Raw genomic sequence first — 12277 nt, forward strand, 5'->3', positions numbered from 1 at the left:
GAGGATGGTACCCACCTCCTAAGGACCGCTATAAAGACAAAAGGGAGGTAACACGTGTAAGGCGCGAGCACAGTGCCAGACACCGCACAGTCGATGTTTTTAATGAACAAGAGTAAACCAACAGGGATCTGAAGCGATATTTGCACATCACAGCAGCATTATTCACAACAGCCAAAAAGGGGAAACAACCCACGTGTCCATTGACTGAGGAAAGGATGAACAAAATGTGGTCTATCCATACAGTGGAATATTATCCAGCCATAAAAAAGGAATGAAGTACTGAAACACGCTACAGCATGGATGAACCTCAAAAACACAATGCTCGGTGAAAGAGGCCAGACATGAAAGGACAAATGCTGTCTGATTCCACTGATATGAGGTCCCTGGAGGAGTCAGACGTGTAGAGACAGAAAGTAGAATGGTGGCTACCAGGGCTGGGGGCGGGGGGGTGCGCAGGGCAGGGAGGTAGCGTTTAAGGAGTGCAGAGTTTCAGCTCGAGAGGATGAAAAAGTTCTGGAGAGGATGGTGGTGATGGCCGCACAACAATGTGTGTGTACTTAATGCCACTGAACTGGACACTTAAAAATGGCTGAAATGGAGGGCCAGCCCGGTGGCGTAGTGGTTGCATTCGCGCCCTCCACTTCAGCAGCCTGGGGTTCGCAGGTTCGGGACCCCGGGCGTGGACCCAGCACCACTCGTCAAGCCACACTGTGGCAGCATCCCACATAAAATGGAGGAAGATGGACACAGACGTTAGCTCAGGGCCAATCTTCCTCACAAAAAAAAAGACAAGAAGTGGTTAAAATGGGAAATTTCATGTTACATATATTTTACCACAATTTAAAAAAGAGAGAGTGAGTCATCTCCTGAGCGGTTCATGGTCCTATCAGAGGCATCGATCATGATTTGTAATAGGATGTCGAGTCTGTGTTTATTTGTTTCCAGTCAGCGCCTCCATCACTGCTTTCTTCGCCAGTGGACTCCCCAGTGCCCTCGCACAACACCTGGGACTCCGTAGACAGCGGCCAATATTTGCCCAAGGGAGAGAGGGAGGGAGGGAGGGAGGAGGCAGGAAGGAGGGGGCGGATGCTGGGGAAAGACGGCAGGAAGCTGGAGCCCTCGTCACATACACACCTGCAAGAGCAGGTCGCTGCACAGATCCCCCGTCTCAGCGTGTGTGGACCTCTGTCTACACCCGCTGGTGACCATGGCAGGTGCACAGCCCAGAGAGGGGCCCAGGCCTGCATCTGGCTCTCCCTGCCCCGCCCTGGAGAGCTGGGTGCTGGCAGGTGCTCAGTGCTCAGGTGATGGAAGGCCCGTGCGGCTCCCTCTGTGGTCACAGTGCGGGGGCAGCCGGGGCTATTGGCCAATGAACTGCCCTGAACAGGGTGCAGAGGCACCGTTTGGCCGTTTTTCACAGTTTCCTGCCCTGAGGCTGCAGCAGGGACACAGTTAGTGGGGTCTAGGTATTATTTTTTCTGCTTCTGTCGCCTTATTGCACGCCAGGACTCGGACGGCCCTTTGCCCCAGCGGGGACCATGTATCCTCCACCTGAGCTCACACCTCCAGAAAGCCCGGCCTCTCCAGCACTGGGGGAGCGTGCAGCCCGGCTGCCCGGCCTGGCGACTGTACAAAAACCTGCCGTGGATTCTCCCCCGGGCGTGGGGAGCAGGGTAGGGGGTGCCCTCCTCTGAACAGGCTCCATGCCCACGGACTCCCAGGATCAGCTGGTGCCCCTGCTGGCTCAAGGAGGGACGAGGAGGCAGCAAGTCCAGCCCAGCGTGTCTTGACATTTAGCGGCATGTCAGGATCTTGAAGGGAGGGAAATGCTATCTTAGATTTTCCAAGTGTTCCAGGAATGCACGCGCCTCAGCTCTTCTGTTTTCCTCATGCTCTCCAGGCCTCCGGGATGAAAACTTCCTTCCAACCCACTTAAATAGCAAATCTCATCATGTCACTCTCCTGCTTCCAACCTTCGCAAGCTCCCAAGGTCCTTGAAGAGACAACTGACCCCGCGTGTCTCTTTTTAACTCTCACTGGGGCCCAAGTGAGCCACATTCATTTCTGTAGAGAGACAAGTTCTGCCCTGGGGCCTTTGCACATGCTGTGCCTTCCTCCCCTCGGCAAGGCTCTGCTTGGCTGGCTTAAAAGACCCTCGGCTGGCGACCAATGGGTTCTTCTCTGTGTTCCTACAATGCCCTGTTCTTCCCCTAGTACAAATCATTCTACATGACACTGGCCGGGCTTCTCTCTCTCTCTCTCTCTCTCTCTGTCTCTCTCACACACACATCACACATCACACACCCCCCCCACACTGCCAGCTTTATGAGGGCAGAAAGGGACCATGTCAGGAGAACCAAGTCAAGACAGAACCAGAACAAGACAGACACGGCCCCCACCTTCCAGAAGCTTACTTTCATGAAAAACACCCATATAAACAAGGAAGCAAGACAACGAACAGAATAAGGATGTGTTTCGAAAAGTGCTAGGAATCAACGCACACCCAGCCGGGTGCCTGGCACCCAGAGGACACTCAATACGTATTTGCCAAACGCATACACGCTCGCGGGCACGAATGAAGGCACGCATGAACGGACGAACAAGGGCCCACAGCTTCCTTCAGGGCCTCTGGAACCAGAAGATGGCTTTGCTGGGCAGTGGGCTACCTCCATTCTCCCGGCCCAAATCGGAGCGTCAGGGCCCTGTAAGCAATCCAGGGTGGAAACTGTCGCTTCCCTTAATCTTTTAGCAGCGGGATCAGATGACGGGCCCCAGGGAACTCATTTAACTCATTTAAATAAGGCCCCTGCTGCTTTGTCAAAACTACATCCATGACAACAATTCCACCTGGATCTGCCCTTGGCCTGGGCTGCAAGGATTTGCCTTCAGAGGCCGCTCCTTATGAATAACCCATTTGCTAAGTTACAAGCTGTTTATCAATCCAAAAGGCCAGGTCTTTAAATATTTTAACACTTCGTTGCTGGACAAGGGCCCTCCCCTCCGTAACCCTGGCTCCGCACGAAAATCCTATTGCTGAGGAAATTCAACTCCGCACCATCTGCCTTTGTTAGGTTTGCAGAATCTGAGCTGACCTGAAGCCCCAGGCCCTTAGAGCCCCACAGGGCCTCCTGGGCAGTGGCCGGACAGGAGGCGGCCACTGTTGCACAGATGTCTACTGATCATCAGAGCCAGAATCCAGAATGCCTGGCTGCCAGCTCGGGCTGTGGGGTCAGATTCCCTGAGATCGAATCTCTGCCATTGACTGAGAATGCCGTTTACTGAGTATTTTTTTGGGGGGAATGCTGGAGTGCCAACTCCAGGTACCTCAGAATATGACCTTATTTGGAAATAGGGTCTTTACCGAGGTAACCAAGTTCAAATGAGGTCATTAGGGTGACCTTATAATTCCACTATGACTGGCGTCCTTATAAGAGAGGAAGTTTGGGCGCAGAGGCACACACACACGGAGTAAGCCGTGTGAAGGCTGGAGTGATGCTGCCACAAGCCAAGGAGCCACCAAAAGCCAGGAGAGAGGCCCGGAACACATCCTCACCTGGCATCTCCAGCGAGAGCACGGCACTGCCAGCACCTTGATCTGGACTTCCGGCCTCTAGAACTGAGGCCACAACCTTTTGTTGTCCTAAGCCACCAGCTGGGGTACTTTGTTACGCAGCACTGACAAATACACTGACTAACGGACAGTCTCCTCTGTCTGTCTAAGCCTGTTTCCCCTTCTACTACAGCTAAGGCTGCTGTATTGGTACCCGCCTCTGAGCTGGCCTAGGGGCTGGGCACCCACTGCTCAGGGAACACACCCAGGCCCTGTTGGCACGTCTGTCCTCTGAGAGGCCAGGGTCCGTGCGTTTTGGCTGTGCTCCCCTTTGCAGGGTCCTGACAGGGTGCAGGCATTCTGGACGCAGTCCTGATGGTAACCGCCCTGGTGGGACCACTGACTCGGTCCAGATGCCACCCCCATAACTTCAGATCCTCAGCTCTGAGAAGCAGCAAAGCTCATGGTAGGGAATGTAAATTCTGGAGCCGGGGGGCCGGCCCAGTGGCGCAGCAGTTAGGTGCGCATGTTCCGCCTTGGTGGCCCAGGGTTCACCAGTTCAGATCCTGGGTGCAGACATGGCACCACTTCTCATGCCATGCTGTGGCAGGTATCCCACATATAAAGTAGAGGAAAATGGGCACAGATGTTAGCTCAGGGCCAGTCTTCCTCAGCAAAAAGAGGAGGATTGGCAGCAGATGTTAGCTCAGGGCTGATCTTCCTCAAAAAAAATAAATAAATTCTGGAGCCAAACTGCCTTGCAAAATTCACTTAACGTATTCCAATGAAGTCCCCACCTGTCGCGTGTTCACTTTGCAGCCTTGGGTAATCCATTTGTTCTCTCTGTGTCTCAGTCTCGTTGTCTGCAGAACAGAGCACCCACAGACCTATCTCATGGGCTGGTTAAAGGAGCCCACGAGTTAATATTTGAATGCGCTCAGAACAGTGCCTGGAACCTAGTCTGTTCTGTGTACTGTTTGTTACAGAAAATTTAAACAAGAATCTGCTTAAACTCGTCCAATAACCATTACCATTCAGAGCAGGAATTTCTTTGGAAGGAATATATCCATACAAAGACTGTGCATAAATGTTCATGGCGGTGTTATTCATCATAGCCCAGAAATGGAAACAGTCCATCAACCAATGGATGGATGAGCAAATGTGGTCCATCCATAGAGGGGAATATTATTCAGCCATGAAAAAGAATGCAGCACTGACACACGCTACAACCGGGATGAAACTTGAAAGCACGATGCTCAGTGAGAGAAGCCAGTCAGAGAAGGCCACATATTGTATGGGTCCATTTATATGGAACGTACAAAATAGGCAAATCCATAGTGACAGAAAGTAGACTAATAGTTGCTTGGGGTGGAGAGAGGTTGGGGATATGTGGGGATGGTGACTAAGCGGTGCAGGGTTTCCCTTTGGGGTGATAAGAACGTTCCAGAATTGACGGTGGTGATGGTTACACAGCTCTATGAATACACTGAAACCCACTGACTGTGCCTTTAAATGGGTGGATTTTATGGTATGTGAGTGATAGCTGAATAAAGCTGTTCAAACAATAAATAATGATAATAAGCTTAAGTAACATTTCACAAGTATTAAACAATGTGCCAGGCCTGTCCGGGCGCCCATGTCCCTTCATTTAATCCTCGCTTCAGCTCTCTGAGGAGCAGGGGCCTTTGTTATCTCCATTTTCCGGGTGTGGACCTGAGAGTGGCTGTCAAGACTCAAGGGACCACAAGCCGCAGTTCAAGTCCCAGTCTTTGCATTCCACACACGGGGATCTCCACAAAGACCTCCTGACCTTCTGAGACCCCACAGTCACAGGGACCAAGGACCCGCTCCAACCTTGGATGCACAGCGGCCTCCTCCATTATCTTAACTGCTTTCCCCTGTTTACCAAGATAACACAAGCTGATTGTCCTGAACCAAATAACAGAGAATGTTCTCAAGAATTAGAAAGCAAAGTCCACGTGGAACGCCGCCCTCAGGAACAGAATTCCCGTCCAGAGATTTGGCCCAAGGAGAGAGACGCCCATTCACTGGATTACAGTAGTTAAATCTTTGAAATGAAAGAGAAAAATGATTTTTAAAGGTTTTTCGAAGCTGGGTCTAGAAAGGTTGCCTCTGTGATATTTTATGAGCAATTCCACGGGCCCAATTCCGGTCATCCGTATCATCGCTGGTGCACTTCTGAAGGAGCAAGGGACGCTTTGATTCCCAAGTGGGCTTTGTTAAACAGGAAACCGAGAAGGCCAGCTCGTCCAGGCACTCAGACGCAGTGAAAAGAGCTGAACGCACCCAACACTTCCCTGGCATCTGACCCGAACTGAGGACAAGTGTCCAGCTGAGAAACAAAGACGGACAGTAAGCGCAGAAAACCCCTTTTGTGCCCACACAGCGTGCGAGTTCTGTTGAGTTATGCAGGCTACTGGGGACAATGGTGTTTTGTAAACAGTCGGCAAAGTGGCTTTGTCAGCGGCGTGGCTGCGGTTGGGGGGCCCTCTCACCGACAAGGATTGTATGGAAGATAAGACGACATGGTTGCGGCTGTCCCTTTGAAAACTACGAGTAACTCACATTAGCTCAGACACATCAGCTCATTTACAGAGTAAATATCAGAAAACCTCTGCTTCCTCCTGTACCCACAGCGTCTACACATCGACGCCCAGAGACTGAGAGCAGCCCGGGGGTCAAGCGCATCCTCCTGCCTTCACTGAGGGAACTCGATGCTTACAAAACACGCTGAACATATTCCAATGAAGGCCATGCGAGTACGTTACTAGTCCTTTTAGTAAAGTCTTCAGCGCCACCTCAGCGGGCATGCTTTATCGCAAAGTGCAATGATGGCAAATATTTTGAGACTCCTAAACATGCTAAATTAAGTTTGCATTTGTCAAGTTCATGCAGTACTGAAACATTATTCGTTTTCCATTCTGTACTTATAGGTCTCAGCTTCATAGCAGAGAATTGGGTGCCTGGATTGTTCCAGAAGACTGGGGACAATGCCTCTCTTCTACTGAGTGAATGAATGAATGAATGAGTCCCGGGGTCTTAGGATACGTGAGCTCCCTGGAGCCTTAGACGGAGGACGAGTCTTTATACTCAGCTACTTAGTCTGGATGGAGCCCTGTGCTGGGCACCCGCCCCCACCGCCCCCACAAACTGGCATCACCTTTATCCTCGTGACAACCATCTCCATCTCACAAAAGAAACCGAGGCTCAGACGCATTCAGTGGCTTTCCCAGGACACACAGCCAGAGCAGGCGGGGCAGCGGCAGGGACCAGTGCTTCTGACCGCTTGTCCCCAAGTCTCTTCATCATCCCTGGCGTCCCACCCACTCTACAAATGAAGGAAAGTCGCACAGCTGCAGGCAGCGACAACACTAACAACAGTAACAATAATAGTAACGGCATTTGGTCTGTGCCAGACCCTGCGCTGGGAGCTTCACACGCATCGATTAGTTTAATCCACAGCACGATGCCCAGATTTGGAAACCATGGAATCTTCATTTTAGAGATGGGGAGTGAAGGCTCAGAGAGGGTAAGTAACTTGCTTAAGTTCACCCAGCTAGTCACTATGACCCCGGGCCTGTCCCTGCCTCTTTCCTGACCTGGAACCATCTACCCATAACAGCACATGGATGGACGGCTCCAGGGAGGCTTTTAAATCCTCTATGAGACTATAAACACATACGCAGGTGGATTCATAGAATAAGATCAGGCAGGACACACACACGCGCAGAGGCACAACTGATACGCAAGTCCTCGGATCAAAGACTGGAATTGAGCAGCCAGGGGTGGGCTGGGAGAGACGGGGGTGGATGCCTGCCCGTGTTCCTTGCACTTCCAATACAATCATTTATAACACCATGTGGTGTAATAACAGGGGCAGGTACATTTAGTGAGCACCTACTGTGTGCCAGGCACTGAGCCAGAGGTAGCAGGCGTTACCTCATTTCCCCCTCCCCACACCTCCAGGGCATTGCCCCTACTTTACCAGGAAGGGTGGCTCCGACAGGCAGAGGGGACGGCGCCAAGAAGGAAAGCCATGTCCACCGGCTCCAGCACCCACCCCATGGAACAAAGACCACTGATCCAGGAGCCCAAGAGCCTGGGAGCCGATTCTAGGACCCCAGCTGACTGGCTGCCCAACTTGAGTATGAAAATGACGGCTCCCAGACCCTTCCTGCCCCCTCCCCACCCCCACATGCTCCTCCTGGTCTCAGCTTCCTTGAAGAGAAAGGGAGGCAGTGTGTGGCAGGAGGAGGACCCTGGGGGGCACTGTAGTTAAATCCCAACTCTGGAGTCCCCCTCGCGTGGCTCTGAGCCTCGGCTCCACCTCTTGCTAGCCACAGAACCTGGGGCCAATCCCTTGACCATCCCAGCTTCAGTTTAGCGGAGGTAAAATGAGAACAATGCCAGCTGTTAGGAATTAAATGAAACCACGGATGTGAAGACAGTACCGTAAACCCTCAGTGAATGGCTGTGTCATCACCATCATTGTTATATTTACTATTATTATTATCATTACACAAAAATGACAGCAGTGGCTTGGCCCCTGATATCCTTGTTTCCTGTCAGAGAAGGCTGAGGTGAGAGAACATGTAAGCTTCAACAAGGAAAAAGAAAGACCTTGTGTTTTGGTCAGTGGGCAAGGATTCCAGAAGTTGGGTGGATGGTGGGCTGGCCAGGTAGAGAGTCACTGGTTAGCAGCTGGACTCCCCAGGTCAGTGAAGGAGCTCAAAAATTCCTTCTGATCTGGGGGGTCTCCGGGGCTCCCTCTCATTCCCATCACAGCTGACCTCCTATGTCCCTCCAACCTCCATACGGGGGCCGGAGAACCAGGGTCACTCACCGCCATGACCAGCTCGAACGGGTACTTGTAGATGCGGACGGGAGACTGGTACTTCTGCACCATGTTCTCGCAGGAGCGCCAACTGAAGCCAGGCAGGAGTGAGCACAGGGCCTGGGTGACGGGGGACTGGTGAGGCAGCCGCTCCCTCCACATGAAGCAAGAACCCTGCCCACTGCTCCCCATGCAAGGGGCAGGCCCAGCCCCCTCTGGCCTTGCCCACACATCTCCCCAGCCCTCAAAGCCGGGGGGGCCAATATGATCCCCAAATTACTCCTGGCCAGGCCCCAAACACCTCCACTGTCCATTACCCACAGCCTCAGACCACACTCCCCCTCCAAGAGCAATCAGCACCCCCAAACTTTCCTCGGTCCCCACCTCTTCAAATTGAGAACCCCAGAAGCACCCCTCACCGCCACTCACATGGAAACACACACATTCGCAGTTCTTACACTCCCACAATTCACCACCCACGCACCCGCACAGCTCGCACAGACATCCTGATGCTGTAAGTGCCCCCAAGTATCATTGCACCTGCCCTCCCATTTTCCTCCAAAACACCCTGACATACACACATGATCTTTACCAAATTTCACACCCACTGTCTCTTTCACACACACACGCACTCATATGCACGACTCTCCTCCCACACGGGACTACTTTTGCACGCTCTTGAAATTTTGCGCACACACAAAGCTCCCCGGAGCACGCACCTCTCCAACTCCACGCACCTAGAGAATTCCCCCGGTGCGCACAGACGTCCACACACATGCACACACACAGGCACCAACACAGGCGTGCACACACAAGTCCCCGCAGCCCTGCTCACCCTCGCCTTCGGAGTCTCCGGGGATGCGGAGCTGAGCTCTTTGGGGCCCCCGCGGCCACCTGTCCCAGAGCGCAGTGCGGGGGGCGAGGCCCGACCGCGGCCGCGGAGCCGGGGGCGTCGGGCCCTGAGCACCCTGGAGACGGGCCGGCCAGGGAGACGACTGCGGGGCTGGAGCGAGACCTGCCGGGAGGGAGCGCTCCGGCACCCAGGACAGCGGAGATCCCGGCCTGGCCCCGCCCCCAGCCTGGCCACGCCCACGCCGCCCCGCCGTGGCCACGCCCAGATTTCCCCGCCTCCTGAGGGGCTCCGCCCCAACCGTAGCCCCTCCCTTTAGTTTACATGCCCTCCGTTTGACCACGCCCCCAGCAGGCTCTTCCTCCAGATTGGCCACGCCTCATGTAGGCCCCGCCCACATAGTGGTCCCGCCCCCTAAGGCACCCAGCCTCGGGAGTGGCCCAGCCCCAGGCAGACTCCGCCCCAAGGCTCCACCCCCAGTCTAGCTCCGCCCCCAGGCGGGCCCTTGCCCCGCCCAGCCCCGCCCAGCCCCGCCCCTCCTGGGAAAGTTTAGCTTGGCTTCTCCCCTAACTCGGATCAACTCGCTCCTCCCGGGCTCTGAGCCCCGCCCCTCCCACGGGCCCCGCCCCAGGGCCGTCCTGGCCCTGCCTTAACCCCGCCCATCATCATTCATTCACCCTACTGCTAAGCAACTACTAAATGTCAGGCCCTTCCAGGCTCTGGAGAGTCATCAGTGAACAAAACACAAAAATCCTCGCTCTCGGGGAGTTTGCATTCGGGTAGGGGAGGCACACCTTAACCGAATAAGGCGAATATGCAGTACTGTTGGAGATGGCGAAAGAACTAAGCAGGGAAGGGGTTCAAGAAGCCAGCAGAGTGAGGATACGATTTAAAACAGGGTGACTGGGGCCTCCTTGGGAGGGTGACATTTGCCCATCATCCTCATTCTAGCTCACAGCCAAACCCTTCCAGCCCTCCCAGGATCTCTGGGGACCCAGCATCCCGTCCATAAGCCCTCCCTTCTTCCTCCCCGTCTGTTCTGCCTGGAAGTGCCAAGAAGCTGTCTCTGGACAGCCTCGTCATCAGTGTATTCATTCATTCGACATTTACTGAGCGCCTATGTGCCAGCACTGAGTGACTTCACCCATTCACAGGAGGGAATCAGAAAGACGCGCCTGCCCTTGGGTGGTCCACAGTCCCGGGCACGGAGAAGGGGGTGCCGATCGGGAGGGAGACAGACAACGCTCCGTTTATCAAATATATCCTTGCACCCTGTGATAATTAGCCTGCTGGTTTCCTTTCTAGCGTGGATCACGCTCTGTGATCATCTTCTTCATTCATTCACTGTATTTATTTGTGGATTACCGATTGTGTGTCCTGGGAGACTGTGAGCTCCGCGAGGGTAGGAACCTTGTCTGTCCTGTTCATCTGTCCCCTGTCCGCAGGATCTTACTGGGGACCTGGCACACAGTAGGTGCTCAGTGCATTTTCTTGGTTAAGGTTATCAAGGAGGGAAATGGAGCACAAAGTTCCCATCTCTGCCACAAGGTGGCAGCAAACAACAGTCCGTGGCTCCTGGGTGTCTCCAGGAAGGGGAATTGACGGGGGAGACCCCGTCCAGGGATGTTTCGCTTTACCCCGTGCTCATCAAGGAAACTCCCATGCTCCTCCTGGGCGTCAGTGCAGGGCGCACAGCGAGCATGAACACTTAGCTGTTGTTACAGCACGAAAGGCCTTAAGTTGGCATAAGGTGACCAAGAGGGGGAGGTTTACACCTGGAAGGATGAGGTGGAGCAAACTGTCCCAAACTTCACCGCTCCTAAGACTCCTCGCGGCAAGGGCGCATGTCAAAATGCAGATTCCTTGGCATCGCTCAGAATCTGCTTGTTTGAAAGGCTCCCCAGTGGTTCTCCTAACTGGACAAGTCTGGCAGTGCTGGCTGCCAGATTTTGGGAGTCCTTCCAAGGGCCTAGGGATCCTGGGTTTCTCAAGGTCCACGCCGGCCCTGGGGAGGGAGGTGGTGCTCTCCTAAGGGAGGAACAATGGGTCATAAGGGCTCCTCCCAGAGGTGGGTGTGCTTCCACTCGAGTCCATTCTCTTCCACCCAGGCGGAATCTTCCCGGTCACCCCACCCCCACACGGGAGTCCTCTGCCACAGAAGGTGCCAGCTTGGGGGAGCAGGAGTGGGCATGGGAGGTGCAGGGAGCGAGGCCAAGAAGAGCCAAAAGGAGCAGAGGAGAGGCCCTGGGACTTTCGGGGTGGCTCGAGATTTCCTGGCTCCCATCAGCGCCTCCCCTGCCCCTCAAATCAGTGAGGACAGGACTCCTGGGGCGGGGGTACAGCGGGGTGGGCACAGAGAGCGCAAAGTGGAAAACACCGCCCAGATGGGCGGGGGTGGCGAGAACCTAACTCCTCCTCCAGCCCCAGGGAAGCGAATTAATAAGAGCCCCGCCTGCCACGTGTTATCTATCGTGAGCTCTGTTCTAGTAAGCACTGCTCCTACCACTTACCCACTTACATAGCACTCGTGGGCACTCGCTGTGCCAGGCGCTGCGCTAAGGCTTTACAAACATTCAAACACTTGATCTCAGAAACAATCCCTGCCGTGATGAAAACATTTTTGGAACGCCATACCGGTGGTGGGTGCACAACATTGTGAATGCACTCGACGCCACTGAATTGTGCACATTAAAATGACTAATTTTATGTTATATGATTATTGCCTAAATTTAAAAAAAAAAACCCTCAAGGTCAAAACTAGTTTAATCCTCATTTTAAAGACAAGGAAACGAAGGCACAGAGAGGTTGAGTAACTTGCCCGAGGTCACACAGCTAGTAAGGAACTCAAACCCAGGACTCTGGTTCTTCAATGCCTTCTTCCTCCAGGGATGCAGTGGAAGTGCCAGGAAGATGTGATTTTCCAGTCTGAACTGCAAGGATATCCAAGCATCCCGGCCCCGGACTGAGAAGGTACCAGAAGGGTGGGCTGATTCGATGGGAACACTGGGGGCATGAAGTCAGT

General features: G+C 53.8%; 1 protein-coding gene across 3 annotated transcripts in view; it reads right to left on the reverse strand.

Moving 5' to 3' along the window:
- The window catches only part of SEC14L5 (SEC14 like lipid binding 5), a 39722-nt gene extending 30296 nt beyond the window's left edge, over positions 1-9426 (reverse strand). For all 3 annotated transcript variants that reach the window (XM_014833208.3, XM_070485006.1, XM_070485004.1), the window contains exons 1-2: positions 9241-9426; positions 8415-8525 (exon numbers count right to left, since the gene is read on the reverse strand). In XM_014833208.3, the coding sequence (XP_014688694.2) occupies positions 8415-8477 (63 nt within the window). In that variant the 5' untranslated portion in view covers positions 8478-8525; positions 9241-9426. The remainder of the gene's footprint in view (positions 1-8414; positions 8526-9240) is intronic.
- Between the last annotated feature and the right edge of the window lie 2851 nt (positions 9427-12277).

This window comes from Equus asinus, chromosome 14 (assembly GCF_041296235.1).
Source record: "Equus asinus isolate D_3611 breed Donkey chromosome 14, EquAss-T2T_v2, whole genome shotgun sequence".
NCBI lineage: Eukaryota > Metazoa > Chordata > Mammalia > Perissodactyla > Equidae > Equus > Equus asinus.